Below are 23,780 nucleotides of genomic sequence, written 5' to 3' on the forward strand. Positions count from 1 at the left end.
ATTTCATACTAAAACTAATAGTACATCTTCAGTGTTACAAACAGATAGGAATGGAATACAAGTAATGAACATTCAGTGGATCACCTATTAAAATACATTGTTGTCACGAGCTAGGAAATGAAAGAAATTAATAAATAATTAATATTTAAGATAATTGTTTTTTTTAATGATTACATAAAATAAAAGTCTCCCAGATCTTCGAGAGAGAGAGAGACAATCATTTTGATTTAAATTCGGTTGGTGTAAAATAGCTTCACAACTTTCTTTAAAGAGGCATTCATATTTGAACCTGCATCTATGAAGGAGAATAGCTTTATCCCACTGGATATTATGGGTAGTGGTAATACTGTGTTGTGCTAGACCAGACTTCTGAGGTTTGTTGTAATCAATATAATATTGATGTTCTTTAATTCTTTTTTCCACAGAACGGCCTGTTTGTCCAAAATAAGAAACATCGTATTCACATGGTATTTGGTAAACGCCAGCCAAAGATAGAGATGACAGTTTATCTTTTGTAGAAGGCAATAAGGAAGAAATTTTGTTGATAGGAATATACATGGGAATCAATTGGTACTTTTTTAAAATTCTACCTATAGGTTCTGAGATTCCTGGAATGTAGGGGATTGGAACTCTGCAGACTGTTGAAGAAACCTTAGGTATTTGAACATAAGATTCAATTATCTGTTGGATTTGATTAGGGTGGTAATTATTAGATTCCATTAAATTTTTAATGATGGAAAGTTCTTGTTGTAAGATTTCTGGAGAAGAGCAAACTTTATGTGCTTTATTAATTAGAGATTTAAGAATGCCAAATTTTTGAGATGTGTGGTGAGCAGACTTTTTATGAATATATCTGCCAGTAAATGTGGGTTTTCGAAAGACGCTTGTAGATAAAGCACGAGAAGAAGTTTGAGTAAGCAGGATGTCCAAAAATGGTCAAGCACCAGAATTTTCCTTTTCCATGGTGAATTGGATACGAGGGTGAAGGCTATTTATCTGTTGTAGAAAGGTGGAAAGCTCATCTTCAGTATGTGACCAAATGGCAAAAACATCATCAACATAACGATACCAAAGAGATGGCTGAGGGTGAATGGATGAAAACATAGTCTCTTCAAATTGTTTCAAAAAATAGTTAGCCAAAGGTGGAGACAAAGGGCTACCCATGGCAATTCAAACAGACTATGTTTTCATCCATTCACCTTCAGGGAAGGAATTATAAAAAAGAGTGGACATCAAGATTCGAAGACCAAGAGGTCATCCCTGGAAGTTGTATATAGATGTAGTGAAGAAGAGAGTGAGAAGTAAATTTTTTACATGAAGAGTTGTTAGTAAATAGAATGCATTGCCAGAGTACATTGTGAATGCAGGAAGTGTATCGAAGTCCAATATGATAGTTGCTGGTTGAGTGGACATCTCAAGATCAGTCTATTGACTTCATGAAGGTTACTTTAATAATAATAATAGCGATAATAAAAATCTTACCAAGCTTTGATTTAGAAATCAGTTATTTGTGATCTTTCACTACTTCTGTACCCATATTTAACAACCTTTTGTTCAGCAATAATCCAGTCATCTTCATTGTCCACTTCAACACACATTTCTGTTGGAATTTCTACATAACCGCATCTATAAATAAATAACACTAATTACAAAAATTTATATGTAAAGTAGAACATAAAATTCAAACTTAAATTAATACAATAAAGATGTGATACATTTGATAATGAGAAGGCCTTGGTCTGATTAACCACTACAATCCTAATCCAGCAGTTGGGCAGAAGAAATATATATGTATATATTAAAAATAAATAAATAAATAAAAGAGAAAGAAAATTAAAAATAATTTGGGGTGATTAATATCAACAAAATGATTAGTGGAGATATGCAGTGTGGAGTGAATGACTCTCCCACAAAGTGCACTTAATATCCTGTCCACTGTATAGCATTCATAGCTCTATGTACTGCATTATAGGCATCTTCCTCTAGGCATCGGTAGCAGCTGACTTCTTCTCCAGCTGGTTGAGAGGCCTCCTGATGCATTATCATTAGGTTCAGTTGATTGATATTTCTATATCAATCAGGGTGTTGATATAGAACCTGTCTGTTCAGCTGTTGGGGATGATAAAATGCATCAGCAAATTACCGATGGGTATTAAATGAGTAATTATTATTGGGGACTTAAATTATTCAAACATTGATTGGGTAGAAGAGAAATCTCATGATATGAATGAAGGAGATTTTATTGAGTTCTTGTGAGACAACTTTCTCAAGCAGCATGTGAAAGAAGGAACTCAAGGACAGAGTATTAGATTTAATCATAACAATGGAAGGGATCTCAGTTAAGAATGTAATTACCGTACCATCAGTTGGTGATAATGATCATGCACGTTTTCTTCAGAAGTAGCTAACTATATGGATGTTCCAGTTAAGACATATTATATGTTGAACTACAAAACTAGAAATTATTACCAACTCCGAAAAATACTATCTTTGGTCCCATGGTATCAGTTACTGGAAGGGGTCTTGGTTAAGAATGTAGTTATTGTACCATCATTTGGCGATAGTGATCATGACACACTTTTCTCAGTAGCTAACTATATACACTGGTGTCTAAAAGCTAAGGATGAACTACATTTTTACCAGTATGAAAAAATTTTCATGACTACAGCCAAATGTGGACATAAATTTATTGCCAGCATACTAATAAATAATAATACACAATATTTAAATTAAGGGGACATTAAATCCCACATTGTTTTAAAACCGAATAAGAAACACAAAGATTGGAATCAGAGAGTTTCATGCGAATATAGTGCATCTCAGTGTTGGCTCCACTCAGTGATGGCCTTCCACCCACCACCGAGAAGAACGGCTCATATTCTGAAGGAAAGCATTCACCAACAAAGCCCCCTCACCGGGCCGTACCGGAAAACACTTCCCCGGAGACTCAAATTGCTCCCTTAAGGCAAAAACCTTAAGAGAGCGAACTCATATTAGCAATCTCACTGGTTTTAGCCTTTATTGAGGCTTCATCAGTGAGTAGCTGTACCAAATAAATACCAAAGGGTATAGCGAAAAGAACTTATATACTCTGCTATATGAGTTGTCAAAAAGGTGCAACCATTAAGTTACTTAAATATAAAGAAACAATAAGCTTCATTTCAGCGATATAAACATTATTTAAATTAAGGGGATATTAAATCCCACATTGTTTTAAAACCGAATAAGAAACTCAAAGATTGGAATCAGAGAGTTTCATGCCGAATATAGTAAACCATAAAAGTATCGGTGATTACTAGCGTGAACTAATGCAAGTAGTCCTAGTACGTAGTACAATTTCTGGCAACTCGCAGCAAAGGTGGTAAAGTCTGCTCACTATTCTTGGTATTTTCCATAATGTAAAGACACATTTCCTAGGAAATGTATGCTGTTATTACATTATGGTGGGAGGTCACTACCAGGACTGGTTTCAATCTTTGTTGAGGCTTCATTAGTGAGTAGCTAGACCAAATAAATACCAAAGGGTATAGCAAAAAGAAATTATATACGAGTTGTCAAAAAGATGCAACCATTAAGTTACTTAAATATAAAGAGTCAATAGGCTTCATTTCGGCGATATAAACATTATTTAAATTAAGGGGATATTAAATTCCACATTGTTTTAAAACCGAATAAGAAACTGAAAGATTGGAATCAGAGAGTTTCATGCCGAATATAGTCAACTATAAAAGTGTCAGCGATTACAAAAATTTTGTAATTTTGTAAAATTATGGCGACTGTAAAAACACATTTCCTAGGAAATATATGCTGTTTTTACATTATGGAAAATACCAAGAATAGCGATCAGAACTTTACCACCTTTGCTGCGAGTTGCCCGAGATTGTACTACGACTACTTGCATTAGCTCACACTAGTAATCGCCGATACTTTTATAGTTTACTATATTCGGCATGAAACACTCTGATTCCAATCTTTGAGTTTCTTATTCGGTTTTAAAACAATATGGGATTTAATATCCCCTTAATTTAAATAATGTTTATATCACTGAAATGAAGCCTATTGGCTCATTTCAGCGATATATACTCTGCTATACGCGTTGACACTTGTATAGCAGAGTATATAAGTTCTTTTTGCTATACCCTTTGGTATTTATTTGGTCTAGCTACTCACTGATGAAGCCTCAATAAAGGCTGAAACCGGTGAGATTGCTAATATGAGTTCACTCTCTTAAGGTTTTTGCCTTAAGGGAGCAATTTGAGTCTCCAGGGAAAGTGTTTTCTGGTACGGCCCGGTGAGGGGCTTTGTCGGTGAATACTTTTCTTCAAAATATGAGCGGTTCTTCTCGGTGGTGGTGGGTGGAAGGCCATCACTGAGTGGAGCCAACACTGAGATGCATGGTCTTTCGCCCACAATTGAGTGGCCTAAGGATCGTCCAAATTTTTAGAGACGGCTTTACTTATTCATAAGGTTGAAACCGGTCTGGGTAGTGACCTCCCACCATAATGTAATAACAGCATACATTTCCTAGGAAATGTGTTTTTATATTATGGAAAATACCAAGAATAGAGATCAGAACTTTACCACCTTTGCTACGAGTTGCCCGAGATTGTACTACGTACTAGGACTACTTGCATTAGCTCACGCTAGTAATCGCCGATACTTTTATAGTTTACTATATTCGGCATGAAACTCTCTGATTCCAATCTTTGAGTTTCTTATTCGGTTTTAAAACAATGTGGGATTTAATATTTTTAAATAATGTTTATATTGCCAAAATGAAGCGTATTGGCTTTTTATATTTAAGTAATAATACACAAAAAATGTGTTATACATTTCGTACAAATTAAGGTAGTTAATTTGTAGTTACGGGATGCCTTTTGCATTCCTTAACTACATAAGGATGTAGTTAAGGAATTAATGTACAGTACTTACAGAAAACTATGCAGAAAGACATTTTAGTATGGAATATGTCCACTGTGATGCAGCTCTCACAAAGTCATACCATGCTTAGCACCAACTGATTCAGGAATTCTTGAGGAAAATTGACCCACTCCTCCTTCATAGTAAGGATAAGGCCTTGTTTATTTTCCTTGATGAGTCTTTGTACTCCCTGGAGGAGTAAGGTAATAATAATTATTTTCTGGAGAGGAATTTCGAGCAGCACCACACCTCCCTATTGTGTCCCAAACATGTTCTATGGGGTTGAGACCTGGGGAGCATGCTGGGCACTCGATTCAATTAATATCCTCGATCTCCAGAAGTATCTCCACTGCTCATGTATGATATGGTGTGGCGTTGTCATCCGTAAAAATGAATTCTTTGCTTACAGCACCACGAAACAATAGGACATGACATTGAAGAACTTTATTGAAATATATCGTTCACCAGTCATAGTCCCTTTTTTCCAGCACTTGTAGTAAAGTACACCCATTAAGCATAATGCCTCCCCACACTATGACCCCAGCACTGCCATATCTATCCCTTTCAAAAACATTCTCGCAATGGTAAGCTGTACCACTTTCACAGTAGGTCAAGTGTCATGTAAAATTATCGTAAAAATGAATTCTTTGCTCATAGCACCATGAAACAATAGGACATGACATTGAAGAACTTTATTGAAATATCGTTCACCAGTCATAGTCCCTTTTTTCCAGCACTTGTAGCAAAGTGCACCCATTAAGCATAATGCCTCCCCACACTATTTCCCCAGCCATATCTATCCCTTTCAAAAACATTCTCGCAATGGTAAGCAGTACCACTTTCACGGTAGGTCAAGTGTCATGTAAAATGACTCTTATCTGTAAAGAGTACATTATTTCATTGGTGTCTTGCCCAATTTTTATGTATACAACACCACTGAAAATGTGCCCTACAATGAGCTGTGAATCTTTATTCATACAGACTACAGGCATACTTGTCACAGTTTGTCAAAATACCCATGTACCCGTGTTTGAATGGAGCCGACTTGTAAGCTGACCTGCCATGGTGCATTGTTTTGTTGTTATAACCAAAAATCTGTCTTCATGCTCTGTGATAGAGTGAGGGTGACCCCTTAGCAAATGTCTGGAACACATTCCATTGGTTTGAAATGCTGCCCAGAGCCTGGATACAATGCTTTGTGAGATTCCAAACTCTCTGGCATTATCAGTAATTCCATGGCATTCTTCAAGCTTCACAATAATTCTTCCCCACATAAAATCATCTAGATGATGTCCTTGAGACATTACAAGACATCCGAGTTTGCAACTTTATCCTTTCATGAAAAGAGCTTCTTTCAAACACAGTTCACTTACTGCAGACTTTTACTTTTTTATCCTATTGAGTTTTACTACATTACCCTTTGGTGTGATTCAAAAATTTGAATGCGTACCGGCTTTCTACTCAAAATCATCAGTTATACAATTGCCACAAACTGATTCATCTGAATTTGCGGCTATAATCTTCAGAAATAGTGTTTGTCCTTAGGTCTTGGACACCAGTGTAGATGTTCCAATTAGGACAGGTTACATGCTGAACTACAAAGCTAGTGTTAGATTTAATCATAGCAATGGAAGAGATCTTAGTTAAGAATGTAATTATTGTACCATCAGTTTGTGATAGTGATCATGTCATACTTTCCTAAGGAGTATCTAACTATATAGATGTCCCAATTAGGACAGGTTACATGCTGAACTACAAAAGCTAAAAATCATCACATTATCCCAGAAGAATACTATCTTTGGTCCCATGGTATCAGTTACTGAATGGGGAAGATATCAACAATGAATGGGAATCTGTGAAAACATTATTAAATCAGGCAGTATCTGGAGATATCCTTAGAGTTCAAAGAACAAACAGGGTGGGAGTGAAATGGATGCACAACCTTATTAAGCAAGAGATTCATAAGAAAATGTTGTGGAAGGAATATCAGGAGAATAAGAATGAGAGGAGTTATGAAATATATAAAGTGAAAGCTAGTAATGTTACAGGTATTGTGCATAAAGCTAAATCAGAATATGAAAAGAAACTTGCTGTACATGCTAAAGGCAATCCAAATGAATTTTATCATTGTGCTGCAAGTAAAAGAAAGAATGAATATGGAAGAACTTTACTGAATGTGAAAGGTAATCTTGTGTCAGATGCTGTCGAGATTGTTCAATTAATGAGTGCTTACTTTGATAAAATATATCAACCAGGTGTATGTAGTATGGTGCACAGTGCTACTACTACAATGAAGGAAGAATTAGAGGTGCATGAGAATGAGATTGAAGAGCTGTTACAAAACCTGAATAAAAATTTGGCAAATAGAAACAGATGGAATATCAACACATATGCTAAAAGAATGTTCAGATAAATTGGCTACCCCTTAACATGTTTGTATAACTTGAGTCTCAGCTCTGGAAAAATACAGCAGGAATGGAAAGAATGTATGATAGTTCTGTACAAAGGTGGTGCAAAAACCAACATGTCTAATTATCAATCTATCAGTATCTCTGGCATGGTGGTGATGAAGACTTTAAGAAGTTAGTAAGAACTCCCATACAGAAATAGATTGACAGACAAGCTACTAAATGGTTTACTAAAGGGAAGTCATGTAACGGGAAGAATTGCTAAAAGCAATTTGCTCATATTTTATAACTATGTTACAGGTGAGCTACATAAATGAAATGGGTACACTATGATACTGTTGAACTTTGCTAAGGTATTTAATAGAATACCACATGAAAGGTTGTTGTGCAAATTCCTGACTTGGATAAGTGGACAGGTATCAGACAGTGATAGGTGGTGGATATGAATCCACCAGATTTAAGGTGACCCAGTGATGTAACCCAAGGATCAGTCCTGAACACCGACATCAATTGTGATGTGGAAATGAACATTAGTATAAATTAGTAAGGATAAGGAAGTCATTTTGCCTCTTTACAAGGTCTTGATAACACAAAACCTGGACTACTGTGTGCAGATTTGGTCTCCTAAATTTGGAGCAGATAAAGAAGCTGTGGAAAGGATACAAAGAAGAATTAGAAAAATTATATTGGGATTATGGAATGTAGATTACGAGGATAGATTGAAAGTATGTGGGCTGTGGACCCTGTTAAATAGGAGAAAGAGAGGGGGGGGAGTGTGATATGACAGTCTATAAACTTCTGAAAGGGTATTAAAGGATTTACTGTCTGATGAAATTCTGCATTACATGGGAGGTGGCAAAAGAATCTGGGGGGGGGGGGAGTTATCCTATTATTTCTATTGCTAAGTTATCCCATTGGCACTTTAATGGCATCTCCCATGGGGGCACTGTTATCTTCCATGATAAAAAAATTAAAAAATCAGCTAACACCTTTTTATTCCCGTATAGGGAGTAGGCGAGGCTGTTTAGCCCTATCTAACTTTTGGAGACTGAGTGGGCAGTTCAATCTCCACTGGCAACCAATCAGAGATAGCTGGTCCAAGGCTATCACTAATTAAGCGGCACGCAGTGAAGAGAGACAGCTCAACAAGTGCCGCCATCTCGTGGTCCCTAACCCTAACACAATATATTTTTAATGTCTGAAATAATGTGGGTTATACAGTCGATTTTCTTGAGTTTATGGGACGAAAAACCAGAGTTTCCGGGAGAAAAAAACCTGCATGCCTGTGCCAGAGATCGACTAACTCGGGAACCAGTCGTAAAAAGGCTTAGAAAAATTTCATCTACTAGATTCGAAACAAAGTCTCCCTTTGTGCAGTCAAGAGCCGTAGTGTACAAACGCCACATCCACTGAGCTACATGATTTCTATTACTAATTCTCTTGGACTGATTATTGTTTTCACTCTTCTGATTGAGACATCCTCCAACTAAATAACCGAAATAATTTTTACTGGAATGAAAGCTTTCATAATGCTCCCCTCCCCCCCAAAACCCACACCCACCCACCCACACACACACGCGCGCGCGCGCGCGCACACACACCGCCATTTGACTCAAAATTTGAGATCATTATCAAAGCCCTTGTTTTTGAATAAGTGTGCTAATGGCAGTCCAAGAAAGGAAAAAAAAATCAGGCATAACAGGCTTGAAACCAAAAGCTAGATTCATACTTAAATTATACTGCAAAATGTAGCTGCAAAAAAGAACATTAGCAAATCCAACTTACTATTTTGGAAACCTCCATGGAGTCAATCAGCAAGATGTCTATCATAATGAACTTTGGAGTTATTTACACGTCCTGCATTCCACCCACTAACAACTCTTTGTGTAAAAATTTACTCCTCACACTCTTCTTCACCACATCTTTATACAATTTCCAGGGATGGCTTCTCATTTCTTCCATCTTAACATCCACTCTTTTTATAATTCCTTCTGTATTAGTCTGATAGAATCCCTTAACTAACTTGAAAATCTCTATCATATCTACTCTTTCCCTCCTATCCTTTTCTTGCCAAAGCAACTGGTCATAACTTTTGCCATACTATCCTCCCCCCATCATACCCAGATGGCTCTATTGCATCATCACACACAGAAAAAGTTAATCTCCTGGCTTCACACTTTGCCTCCAATGAATGCATAACTGACAATGGCAAATGCCCCCCCAAGTCATTCCAATTGCCCAACATACAATGCCCCTATATCCTTTTGCCAGAAAGAGATCAGAAACCTATTGTCTAATTTAGGCAAAAAGTCTCCTGGCCCTGATGGCATTCCTCCAATTGTCCTGAAGATCTGTGCATCAGAACTAACTACTATCCTATGCCACCTGTACACACTCTCACTCCACTGGTATATATCCCAAAGCCTGGAAATCGGCCTATATTCAACCAATCCTAAAAAGGGTGACAAATTACTGCCATCTAAAAACTGCCTTATCACACTCACCTCAGTCCTACCTAAAGTGATGGAGAAAACTATTAATTCTCAACTCCTACTCTGCCTTGAAGTCACCCAGCTATTAAGCGACGACCAGTATGGATTCCATTGCTGCTGATCAACAGGAGATCTACTCTCATATATCACCCATCTCTGGACAAATGCCATGGGGAAATTTGGTGAATCTCAAGTGGTTGCATTTCATATCTCCAAATCTTTTGACTGGGTCTGGCACAAAGACTTACTAAGCAAACTCCTATCATTTGGACTGTCTCAGGACCTGCAGTTGGATTGCCAGCTTTCTGTCTGGACACACACTATGTGTGATTGTAGCTATCCTCTCACAATCCAACTAATACTAGGGTTCCATAAAGTTCTGTTCTCTAACCAACCTGTCTTCCTTCTGTATATCAATGATCTATTCAGTTGACCTCTAACCAATACACAGTTTTGAAGATGACAGAACATTGCATTCCTCCCTTTCATTTGACAAACCTTACTCTAAATACAACTCACTTCAACCTACAGAATACCAACCACCACTGCCCTCAATTCTGACCTCCAAGCCATCTTCCAATGGGGCTCAGATAGGCTCGTCAACTTCAATGCTAGTAAAACCCCAGTTCTGTCTTATTTCTCGCAAAAAAAGAACCATTTTCTCCTAGTATTATTTTTGATAACACTCAAATTTCCAGACAAGATGAGATTTATTTTCTTGGAATTACCCCGACATCAGGCCTCTCCTGGCATAAACACATCGCAACCACTGCATCCTCAGCTTCCAAAAAACTAGGAGTTCTCTTTCGCTCAACATGTTATTACTTCACCTCTAAACAGCTGTTAACATACAAATCACAAATCCACCCAGCTATCGAATACTGTTCTCACATTTGGAGTTGGGCTCCTAAAAGCTCCCTCAAAATGCTTGCCTAAATACCGAGGAGAGCAATTAGACTGATAAATGACCCATCTCTTACCAACTCACTCCCCTCACTTTCACACAGATGTTTGGTCTCTGCAATTTGTATATTCTATAAATATTTCCATGGGAAATGTTCATCTGAAACACTCATCAATAATTCTCCCACTCTGTACTAAGCCCATTGGAACATGTACAGTTACTGCCCAACATTCTTTCACAGCACACCTTGAAACCCACAGAACAAATTTCTTCTCCTCTTCCTTCATCCCTGCTACTGCTGTACTGTGGAACAGTCTTCCCTCCCTGACATATTTCCCAAGGAATACAATATGCAGGCTTTTAAATCAAATGTAAACCAGTTTCTCCTTTCCCAACCTACTATCCATATATGGTAATAACATACAGTAGGTTGATCAACCAACCTCTCATGTATGGGCCCAACATTAAAAAAAACAAAGTCCTGATATCACTTTGGTCATTTGTCTTTGGATCACAATGAAAACCAGGCAACCAAATATGAACACAATAGTCCATGTGTAGTAAGACCAATTCCTCATATAGAGGCACCACCACCTTCTTATCCCATATATGTCAATGCACTTTTTATCATAAAAGATAATGGATGTTAGTTTTTGGAGAAATGTAAAGTTATGCATTTTGAGATAAATAGATGGCAAGCTGTGTATCACATTGATGGCACTGTACTCTAGGAAATAGTGAAGCTAGAGATTTAAGCATGGTAGTTGCTAAGGTAGCTCATAAGATTACTTGGCTATTGAAGAACACATTAATAAGTAGAGATAAAGAAGTTGTTATTCCACTTTATAAGGCCCTGATATGTCCATATCTGGATTACTGTGCTCAGGTCTGGTCTCCTGGGATGAAGGAAGCAGTTGAGATGATTCAGAGGCGAGTGACCAAGATGGTGAGTGGTCTGTGGAATGTTCCCTATGACGATAGATTGAGGCTTGTGTGGATTGCAGAAGTTGGCTGATAGTAGAAAAGAGGGGATATGATAAAAGCATTTAAGTTGCTTAAAAGGTTTTATAGGATAGTATTAATGCAGGGGAAATATTTCAGCACTTAGCTAGAGAGTCCAGAACATGAGTTCATCCCATGAAGTTGAATAAAAGTGTCATTAGTAGGGGTGTGAGGTCACTAATTTTTTTTTGCTTGGAGTTGTGAATGAGTAGAATGGGTTGTCAAAGTCAGTTGTGAGTGCTTTGTCTGTTAATAGGTTCAAGGAGAGGTATGGGTCTACCGCGATGAGACTTCAGCCTCCATGGAGGTGACTCTACAATAATAATAATAATAATAATAACAACCAATTCTCATACTCTATCTACTTCTTTGACTCACAGCTCAGCTTGTTTGAGATGACAGTTTATTCTTACCAAGTGTTCGATTTTGCATTTTGGAGACTGCTGGCTCATACTGTGGACTACACTCAAAGGGCATTCTTGTATTATTATTATTATTATATGGGAATCTGTGGTAGATCCACACTAATTTTTTTTTTTTTTTACACACAAAACCTATCATACCTTTCCTTAAACTCATACGCTGTCAGGACACTCACAACTAATTCTGGCAATCCATTCCATTTATTCACCACTCTCCACACAAAAAAACTGTCTGTACACTTTTACCCACCTTCCACATATGATCCCTATTTCTCTCTATTTGTCATGTATTGAAAAATTTCCTTTGTGTCAATCTTATAAAATCCCTTTAATATCTTATAAATTTCTATCAAGTTCCTTCTTTTCCAACTATCAACTAAACTTTGCAACCCACACCTTTAACCTACCCTTGTAAGGAACATTCCACAAACCATTTAAACATCCTCTTAGGCCCACAGTTACTGTTTCATGATGTCATTACCAACCTGTTCAGTTTCAACACCTGGAAAATACCCAACCATTCATGATCATTTCTGCAATCACTCTTTGTTCCAGGTATTGCTATGCACATGCTTGACTGCATCCTTCCCACTCCAATACCTCTAGTTTTCCTAAATTTTCACTTCCATGATTGTTCAAATATTTAACCTCAAATAAGATGCAAATTGTCACTGAAAATAATGTGTGTGTTTGCTGAATGATCTGCAATGAGTGCAAGTGATGCAAGTAAAGAGATTATCCATGGGAAAAAAATAAGTGCTGTTTAAAGGTAGTATAACTTGCATCCCACGGTACTATAATGAGAAAGCCTTTTCCTTACTAACACAAATCCAATGGAGAACTATTAGGCATGAAACTATTTATGTATGTGTGAACGTGCTTGCATATATTTTATTTTATACTCTTAGCAAACCACAAAATAAACAGCAACAAGTCTGAACACTAGCAAAGTTAAGTAATCTGCATTGACTTATGCACATATATAAATATTTACATACGCACCAAAATTTTCATATAATTGGTGACATTCTGAAACACCATCTTATAAAAATTACAATGAACAGAATCATATAAAAAATTACAATGAACAGAATCAACACTTTAGCAATTTATCACATGTTCTAGCATAACTGGAAACAGTCTGTCCATATAACAAGTACTTATATCTTTGCATGCACGCATACACCCACACAAAAGTTTTAAAAAGAATCAAATTTGGAAAGCCTCCAGAGGTGAAATATATAATTTGTGAGAAAAAAAAAAAATGAAAGAATCTGAAAACAGGAGACAAATCTTAGATAAACAATTGTAGAGATCATAGGAAAATATTGACCAATTCAGGAAGTGGTGAAGTTGCCTGAAAGAAGGGAGAAAACAAAACTTAATAGTGGATTAAAGAGGCAGTCCCTTAAAAAATACAGAGAAAATATTTTTTGTCTCTCTCTCATCTTAGAGAGAGAGACAGAGTGATACATTTGGCAAAATATAAAATAGAAATTTGCTAATGAATAAAATGCCTTAGACTATTTTCATTTCTTTTTATCCAACTCAATAATTACAAAAAAAAATTAACATCGCATTTTAATGTATGTTACAGAAATATACATATGGGGAAAAATTCCTTTTTATGGTCTGAATTACCAAGGAAGAAATCTATATCAGGTATACTAGGAAGTAGGATTGAGTTGAAGAAGGTTATTTGGCACAATGGTGAACAAACTGTTATATCTAATATTTATGAAAATAAGATAAGAAAACTAGGAAAGTGCATTATTGAGGATTAATTATTCAACTTCTTGCAAATAAATAATAACAATAATAATGATACTTGTTTTACAAACCTGCCACCTTGCAATAAACCTTGATGTATTAGAGATACATTAGTAAAATAGAAGTGGCCACTCTCTATCAATTCTCCTGGCCAGTCTTGTCTTCTTGGTCTTTTGTTACAGTTAAAATTCAGTGGTTTTGTGCTTTCTCCTAATAAAAACACTTTTTTTCAGTTACCTATAGTATTACCTATAGCTTATATAAATGTACTATAAAACCTACACAGCAAATTTTTACAAAATTAACTGCAATTTCAAAAAAAAACTATTTCATTTTTTACTAAATATGAGACATTTTCTTTGGATTTTATTGGACCATGATTCTTCATAAATATATGTATATAAACGTCTACCAGTTTCGCCAGCTGGAGTCTGGCTTCTTCAGGATGAGAGTGGTTACACTAACATTAAATGCTACAACAGAAGAATGCAGTAATGACCTTAAAATCAGTTTAAAAAAATTGAAAAGGACACGTGACATCAAGAGCATAAAGCATGGAGACTTAATCGTTGTCAGTAGATCTTGTTTTATTGTTTTTCATGTAATTCAGTTCTGCTAAACATAGTGAATTTATTAAGCTTTTCCAAATGTCTTTTAATATCATGCCTTGATTTCTATTGAGATTGTCTCCTGTCCGGAATACCACTGCAGCTTCTTTAAAATTTCTATATTTGAAATCTTCTTCAATGTACGGATTGGAACAACAGCTCCATGCCATGTTAAGATCTCCTAAGGACAGCATTGCTTTCTACAAATACACAGGAGTATATAACATCCGTGTAGTTAAAATAGTTTAAAGACAATCTCAATAGAAATCAAGACATGATATTAAAAGACATTTGGAAAAGCTTAATAAATTCACTATGTCACGCGTTCTTTTCAATTTTTTTAAACTGATTTTAAGGTCGTTACTGCATTTTTCTGTTGTAGCATTTAATGTTAGTGTAACCACTCTCATCCTGAAGAAGCCAGACAGACTCCAGCTGGCGAAACTGGTAGATGTTTATATACATATATTTATAAAGAATCATGGTCCAATAAAATCCAAAGAAAATGTCTCATATTTAGTATAAAAAAGGACCAAATATTAACAATCAAAAAAATATTTATTTCATTTTTCATTTATTTCATAAAAGTGAAATATACTTCACCCTTTTCAAAAAGATAAAAGCAATACATTTTATAGACAGACTGGATAAGTTCATAGTGTCTGTAATTTTCAACTTACTGGCTAAGAGTTTCATTCCCACCATGGCATGAATGTGTCTAGGGAGGGTAGATTATTTTCATAATCTTGTGTGAGATCACTCTACTACCTAGTGAGGTTTGAAATGGCTTGGAAAAGGAGCATATTTGAAACAACATCATTTCAAGATTATATAGCTATTTAGCAAACTCACTATGCTAAATTTATTAGGATGAGAAATTTTTATGAATAAAAAAATGCATGAAATTCAACTTGTAAATTTCACAAAGTTACTCATATAAGTATATAAGTATACATATGAATGGTGGCCAATAAAAGCTGAAAGAATTGCTTAGAGTCCTAAAGTAAATTTGGTGTAGGGTGTTAAGATCTGAGAGGCCTACTTCAACAAAATTGTTAAATTTAATGTGTCGTTTGTGTTCTAGGAGAATGCCATTACACATTCTCCCAGAATATATATCATTCCCAAGGTACACACACAAACACAACATCCTGCTTCTGCTGACAGTTGAGGGTATAGACAGTCCAAATTATCACCTAGCCAAGAAATTAGGGTCAACACTCAAGGAGTTGGTAGGTCATTCTCCCTCATATATAAAGAACACACAACACTTTACAAAACAAAATTAAAATCATGGCACGTGGCAAAGATGACTTATTAGTCAGTTTTGTCATTTCTCCCCTTTTCACAAATGTCCTAATCATTGACATAATTCTTCTCTTACAGAACAAATTTCTGTCCGACATTATGGCTCTCTTTGCCCACATACTACATTCCAGTTACTTTGTGTGGCAAAATATTTTTTACCTACAACCCCCCCCCCAATTGCTAACTTTTATATGAAAGTGTTTGAGCAACATGTTCTAGATTCCTTTACTTTAAAACCTACAGTTTGGCTTAGATATGTTGACGATGTTTTTGTTATCTAGCCACATGTTAAACACCTTCCTCAGCCACCTGATCAAACAACACGAGCACATACAATTTACTCTTGAAATTGAAAATCAGAACTCACTTCCTTTCCTGGATACATTGGTCATACATCTTCCCTCATCAGGCAATCCATCCTTCACTGTTCACTGCAAGCCTACACGTACTGGACAATATATATGCTAACTCATATAACCACCATTAGCAAAATCTTGGAATCATTAACACCCTCAAAAACAGAGCTATAACAATTTGTTCTAATGAGCAAGCTCTTACAGAGCTATAGCAATTTGATTTAATGCGCAAACTCTCAAACAAGAATTATAAATTATTAGCAATACATTTATAAATAATTGCTATAGCAAAAATACAATCAATAAAGATCTTCATAAAACTTCATTAAAAAAATACATATAATATAGAGTACAGTAAAACCATAGCTATCCCATACATTTAAGAGTTATCAGAAAAAATAAATAGAATTCTACACCATTATAATCTTAATGCCACTTTTAAACCACTTATAAAATTAAAAAACATATTCAACTCCTCTAAGGATCCTCTTCCCCACTGGCTCACCCTGAGATTTATCATATCTATTGGACCTGTAACTTACTTTATATTGATGAAACTGAGAAAACTGAGCATATAATCCCTATCTGTAAAAAAAAAGAAAAAAAAAGACACATTAACAATTTTGGTGAAGCATACCTCTCAGATCACAATCTAACACCCCGCACAAAATTGATTGGAAAAGTATATTTTCTTTACATCATACAAAAACTTGGTATGAATGGAAATTTAAATGTGAAATTTGATTAACCATTCTAATCTTATAATGGTGACATAAAAATCCCAAGAATTTGGATGGCACACATTCAGCCAACTTAGCGGTTCAAGTTTTCCAGCAAACCCTGACTTTAGGACCCTAAACAATTATTTCAGCTTTTATTGGCCACCATCCATACTGTTTTGTTTTAATTTATATGTATACTAAAGAGAGGTGAATAGAATCAAATACTTGGTGGGATGTTGTTATAGACCTGGTAATGTGGATGGTGGTGATAGTGAAATGTATAGTCAAATAAGCCAAGCAAATAAGAAAAGGGTGATTTTAATTATAGCAATATAGACTGGAATGAAGAGATAGCAACTGGAAGTAAAGAAAATGAGTTTCTTGAGTTTTTGAGGGATAACTACCTCAGACAGTATGTAACAGAGGGCACAAGAGGATTAAGGGTCTTGGATTTGGTCATCTCATCGGAGGATGTAATTATCAATGAGGTATCAAATCATCCACCAATTGGCGAAAGTGACCATGAGGTGATTACTTGGGTGGTTGCCAGCAGTGCAAGGACCCCTGTGAAAAAAGGGTATATGTGGAACTACAAGGGGGGTGATTATGAAGAGCTCAGGAGACAGCTTGCAGGTGTAGCATGGAATGAGGAGTTAGCTGGAAAAGAGATCAATGCAGCTTGGGGGATTTTCAAAAAATATTTAGTGGATGCAATGTCTAAATGTATACCACGGGTGAGAAGGTTAAATAAGTTAGGTGTGAGATGGATGAATAAAGAGATTAAGCATGCAATACAGAGAAAAAGGGCATTGTGGAGGCAGCATAAGAGAAGTGGAAGTAACCAATTTCATGAGTTCTACAAAGACCAGGCAAGGAGAGTGACTTGGTTGGTGAGAGTAGCTAAAGAGAGGTATGAACAGCAGTTAGCTAATGAAGCTAAAAAGAATCCTAGGGAGTTCTTTCGATATGTAGCCAGCAAAAGAAAGAATGATTATGGAAGGATGACATTGATTGGAGGAAATGGTATAAAGACAGCTGTTGCAGAATGTGTGGTGGAGATACTTAATGAGCAGTTCATAAAGATCTTTCAATCTTGTGAATGTGACTTCATGGAGAGATTAAGAGCAGTTGATGATGGGGAGGAGAGACTGACTGTAAGTGAGCAAGAGGTGTTTGGGGAGTTGAGTAAACTAGATGTAAATAAGGCTGTGGGACTTGATAATATATCACCGCGTATTCTGAAGGAATGTGCCAGAGAGTTGACACCTGCCTTGACATATTTTTTTAATACGAGTCTTGCACTTGGTCAAGTCCCTAAAGAGTGGAAGGAGGGCAAGATTGTGCCACTTCATAAAGGAGGTGATCGAACTCAAGCATCAAACTATAGGCCTATCTGTGTGTCAGGTGTTGTGGTTAAGTTGTTGGAGAAGCTTGTGAGAACTAGGATCCAGAGTTGGGTTGACAACAATGGTATAATCTTTGATGGACAGCATGGATTTGCTAAAGGGAGGTCGTGTTTTAGTAATCTACTTACTTATTACAATAAAGTGACTGCTTCCTTGGACAGAGGAGAAGGATACACAGTAATATACTTGGATTTCGCAAAAGCTTTTGATAGAGTGCCTCATGATAAGTTGACAGTCAAACTAGAGCAGATGGGGTTGGATATTAGATTAGTGCATTGGATTGGAGACTGGCTATCTGATAGGTATCAACAAGTTGTGTATGGGGGTGCAATATCCAGGAAAAGGAAAGTCACTAGTGGAGTGCCTCAGGGATCTGTTTTAGGGCCATTACTATTTAACTTGTATATTAATGATATTGGCGAAGATTTTGATGGAGATATTCAGTTGTTTGCAGATGATGCAAAGTTGGGACGAACCATAAAGAGTAGTGAAGATGTTGTGGCCTTGCAAGAAGACTTGAATAAATTGAGTGATTGGGCAAGCAAATGGGGATGTGAGTTCAATGTTGCAAAATGTAAGGTTTTAAAATTTGGAAAACAAAGATGGGATGCAGAATTTATGCTTGGTGAAAATATATTGTTGGAAGTAGAGGAAATAAGAGATCTGGGAGTGATAGTGGATAAGGATCTAAAATTTAGGGGTCACATCGCCAGAATTGTGAAGACAACACAAAGACTTCTGGGAATGATGAGGAGGACACTGACGTGTAGAAGTAGGGAGATTCTTGTTCCATTGTATAAGGCTTTGATTAGGCCACACATGGACTATTGTGCCCAGATTTGGTCACCTGGTTTTCAGAAGGATGAAGAGATGTTGGAAAGGGTCCAAAGGCGACTGACTAAGGTAGTTTCTGACCTCTGGAATGTCGAGTATGAGGAAAGATTGACAAGATGTAATTTGCAGAGACTGGTGGAGAGAAGGAAGAGGGGAGATATGATAGAGACCTACAAGTTGGTAAGGGGTTGCTATAGGATCAATGGTGGAGAAGTTCTACAGCAAATAGTGGGAGATCAGGGGAGAACCAGAGGTCATCCCTGGAAACTGTATAAAGAGGGTGTGAGTAGGGGAGTGAGAGGCAGGTTTTTTTCGTGCAGAGTTGTGAATGATTGGAATGCCTTGCCTGAGAGTGTGGTGTCTGCAAGGAGTTTGAATGTGTTTAAGACCCGGTATGATGAGATGTGTGTGAGATAAAAGGACCTCCTAGATGAGTCTTTGACTCCATGAGGTCTTGTTTAATAATAATAATAATAAAATAATAATAATAATAATACTTATATGAGTAACTTTGTGTGAACATGTTGCTCTCTAGCTTAATTTATTTTCATAACTAAACAGATAATAATAATAACAAGACTCTAGCATTGATGTAGTAGGTTTTTTTTTTCCACAGTAGGTCAAGCCAATAATTTTAACGGTTGACCAGATCAATGTAACTTTAGCATACCATGTAGAATGTAGTGTAGCTTGTTTCTTTGTATATAGGTGTATACTGACTATTAAATTATTTAAGGAATTTACAACGTATACTGGAATATTAATTAAAAGAAACTTTAATAAATACCTTCTATATTTCGGCAACGTCACATTGACATCTTCATGGGAACATACAACTATGACACGTGCATGCAAGCCCTACAAAAAGTAAATGAAGCAGAAGCGAGAAAACTATTGTTCTTCCTAGAGTCCTAAAGGTTCCCCCTAGTGTGCTATATTGGCTCGTCTTGGGTGTTGGGCTGAAGTTCTCAAGATGCAAGCTTCCCAAATTTGGAGCAGTCTCATGCACCCAAATTTGTTGAGGTTTGGAAAGTTTTTTAGAGCTGAGGCTGATTCGAAGAACAATCTTTCATATTTGAATTTGCTTCGGTGTATTGATGTGGCTTTCTTTCAACGTATTCTGTGGCAGGTATCCAGAGCATGGTCTGGATACTGGTGAAACTGGATGTAGTAAGTTACAGGTACTGGTGAAACGGGATGTAGTCTTCATGTTCCAAAATCCTGACATTTGCTGTCCTGCCTGTTTGGACAAATTAGGACAGTTTACAGCTGCAAGTGACCTGGTATACCCCAGGTAGGTCTTTGGTAAAGTGGATAAGGGATGCCAATTTTTTATATGGTTTGCAACAAGAGGTCAGGTCATACTTTTTTAAGATTTTGGTTAGCTTTTCAGAGGTGCCCCGGATATAGGGAATGGTGATAGATTTAGTGTAATCTTTGTTATGAAGAGGGTGGGAGGGGCAGGTGTTTAACTGGTTTTAATATTTTTTGCATTTTTTGGGGGTTGTAGCCATTGGCTAAGAAAATGTTAAGGATGTGGTTTAGTTCAGTGGTTAGGACATTGTCATCTGAACAGACTAATTTTTCCCTGTTACATAGTGATTTTATAACCCCATATTGTTGTGTGTGTGTGTGGGGGGGGAATTGCAGAAGGCTCTCCACATTTATAACCTAGCTAGCTTCACCCTACTACGAGCACAAATCACCGCTACGTGCTTTTTCCTAGCCGATGTAAACAAAGCTATTCTGGCGCTAGAGGAGGAGCTTTCTGACACGCTGAACCATGACCTTTGGACAATTCTCTATGACATCTCATGGGCTTCGGCAGCAAAAGAATTTGAAAAGATACGAAGTCAGCACATCAAAAAATTTGAAAACTTGAAAAAGGACTCTATCTCTGAACCTCAACAACCCTCAACACCGTAATCAACCTTTCTTCTGTTAATCTGAAGCCTGAGGCACTCAACGCACTGGCACATGGCCACAATTTCACCATATCTCCTAAAAATACCGGCTGAAGAAATAATGATTTAGATAGAACATGGTATCCGCAAACTTCTAATCCATATCGCCAACAATATCAAACTGGATGTAGTCGTTGTTCTCACCAAAGCAAGACCACCAAAAACCAACCTAACCAAAGGAGAACATAAAGCTCTACAAGAAATGAAGAAAAACAAAGAAATAGTAATCACCAAAGCGGATAAGGGAAATGCCACTGTAGTTCTCAACCAAACCGAACTACACAGGTAAGCTTAATGCTTTATTGTTAGATCAGGCTACTATCTCCCTATTGAGTATAATCCCACCAGCTCCCAAATTAGAACTCTCCAAACGCTCCTTAAAAAGGTCTTCTTGGCCTGTGGAAGTTACCAACAAACTAAAACTTTTTAACTCTAGCCCCCCCCCCCTCCTCCGAATATATGGACTTCCAAAAATACATAAACAAAATGTGCCATTACATCCCATAGTGGATGGCATTGATTTCACCACATACAAATTAGCCACACATTTAGCCAAAGAGCTCTCTCTCTCTCTCTCTCTCTCTCTCTCACACACACACACACACACACACACAATACTGGCAATACACCATCACACATAAAAAACTCAGCCCACTTCAAAGCCAGTATAGAAAACCTCTCACTCTAACATACTGACATAATTGTCAGTTTTGACATCTCCTCCCTATTCACAAATGTCCCACTCAAGGAAACCTTAGAGCTCATCCAAGCCAAATTACCTCCCAATATCTCAGCCCTATTTCAGTTCACAATGAACTCAAGCTATTTCATTTGGCAAGGAAAATTCTACAAACAAATAAAGTGGACAGCCATGGGTTCAACACTCTCCCCACCCTTGGCCAATTTCTTTATGGAGACCTTTGAAGAAAAAGCCTTAAACTCAGTCCCACAAAAATCCACTGTTTGGCTTCGCTATGTTGATGATGTGTTTGCTATTTGGCCACATGGCTCAGAAACACTCCATTCCTTTTTAACACACTTAAACAACCAAGACCCAGAATCCAGTTCACCTTGGAAAAGGAGGAAGACAACAGCCTCCCTTTCCTAGATGCTCTAATCACTCACCAGCCTGATGGATCCTTGGTTTTCTCTATTTATAGAAAACCCACCCATACAGGTAGATGCATTCACCAGCAACCCCCCCCCCAATACGATATGGGGTTATAAAAAAACACTATATAACAGGGCAAAATTAATCTGTTCAGATGACAATGCCTTAACTACTGAACTAAACCACATCCTTAACACTTTCTTAGCCAATGGCTACAACCCCCAAAAAATGCAAAAAATATTAAAACCAGTTAAACACAACCCCCCACCTTCACAATAAAGATTACACTAAATCCATCACCATTCCCTATATCTGGGGCACCTCTGAAAAGTTAACCAAAATCTTAAAAAAGTATGACTTAACCTCTTGTTACAAACCGTATAAAAAATTGGCATCCCTTATCCACTCCACCAAAGACCAACCACTTCACCTAGACCTACCTGGGGTATACCAGGTCACTTGCAGCTGTAAACTGTCCTACTTTGGCCAAATAGGCAGGACAGCAAATGTCAGGATTTCGGAACACAAAGACTACATCCGGTTTCACCAGTACAGCCACTCTGGGCTTGCAGACCATGCTCTGGATACCCGCCACAGAATATGTTGAAAGAAAGCCACATTAATACACCACAGCAAATTCAAATATGAAAGATTGTTCTTCGAATCTTTCATATTCATCAGCCTCAGCTCTAAAAAACTTTCCAAATCTCAACAAATTTGGGAAGCTTGCATCTTGAGAACTTCAGCCCAACACCCAAGACGAGCCAATATAGCACGCTAGGGGAAACCTTTAGGGCTCTAGGAAGAACAATAGTTTTCTCGCTTCTGCTTCATTTACTTTTTGTAGTGCTTGCATGCACGTGTCATAGTTGTATGTTCCTATGAATATGGCAATGTGACGTTGCCGAAATATAGAAGGTATTTATTAAAGTTTCTTTTAATTAATATTCCAGTATACATTGTAAATTCCTTAAATAATTTAATAATCATGTATTACCAACGTATAAGCCTATCTACAAGAAATATCTGTATACTCCAGATGATGACCTTAATGTGAAGGTTGAAACATCAAGTTTTTATTTTGGTTTATATTAAACCGAAGTTTTACTCTAACAAGGTAGTTGTTCCATAATTTTTATGATGATAACTAATTACAATTTATTAAATTGGAATGGGTTAGAGTAATATTGGAATAGAGACAGTGGAGAAATTATTAAATAAAATAAGAGACAAGTATGATTTATCATATAATTCATTTTTATAGTCCATTCCAAAATTATTGACTGTACATTAGAAATTCTGAAAGCAAAAATTTTGTGTGCACTCCCTTTTTGACCAGTGTGTGTGAAAACACACAAAGCTTACAGGGAACATTACTCTCGATACTGACATTTGCAATCCTTCTATCCGGCTAAGATACACTGATGATATGTTCTCCACTGGTCATATATGACTCAAACATATTAGATTCTTTCATCTCCACCTCAATAGTTTGCACTTCACAATTTCATTATAAATAAAGAAAAGAATGACCACATGCCATTTCTGAACAC

General features: G+C 36.8%; 1 protein-coding gene across 4 annotated transcripts in view; it reads right to left on the reverse strand.

Moving 5' to 3' along the window:
• Nucleotides 1-23,780, reverse strand: part of Csas (CMP-sialic acid synthase) — a 104,926-nt gene that overhangs the window by 43,592 nt on the left and 37,554 nt on the right. For all 4 annotated transcript variants that reach the window (XM_090411225.1, XM_090411252.1, XM_090411243.1 and 1 more), the window contains exons 4-5: nucleotides 13,990-14,128; nucleotides 1,483-1,626 (exon numbers count right to left, since the gene is read on the reverse strand). In XM_090411225.1, coding sequence (XP_090267351.1) covers nucleotides 1,494-1,626; nucleotides 13,990-14,128 — 272 coding nt within the window. In that variant the 3' untranslated portion in view covers nucleotides 1,483-1,493. The remainder of the gene's footprint in view (nucleotides 1-1,482; nucleotides 1,627-13,989; nucleotides 14,129-23,780) is intronic.

This window comes from Typopeltis vanoorti, chromosome 2 (genome assembly GCF_054136105.1).
Source record: "Typopeltis vanoorti isolate ZY-2024b chromosome 2, IOZ_Tvanoo_1.0, whole genome shotgun sequence".
NCBI lineage: Eukaryota > Metazoa > Arthropoda > Arachnida > Uropygi > Thelyphonidae > Typopeltis > Typopeltis vanoorti.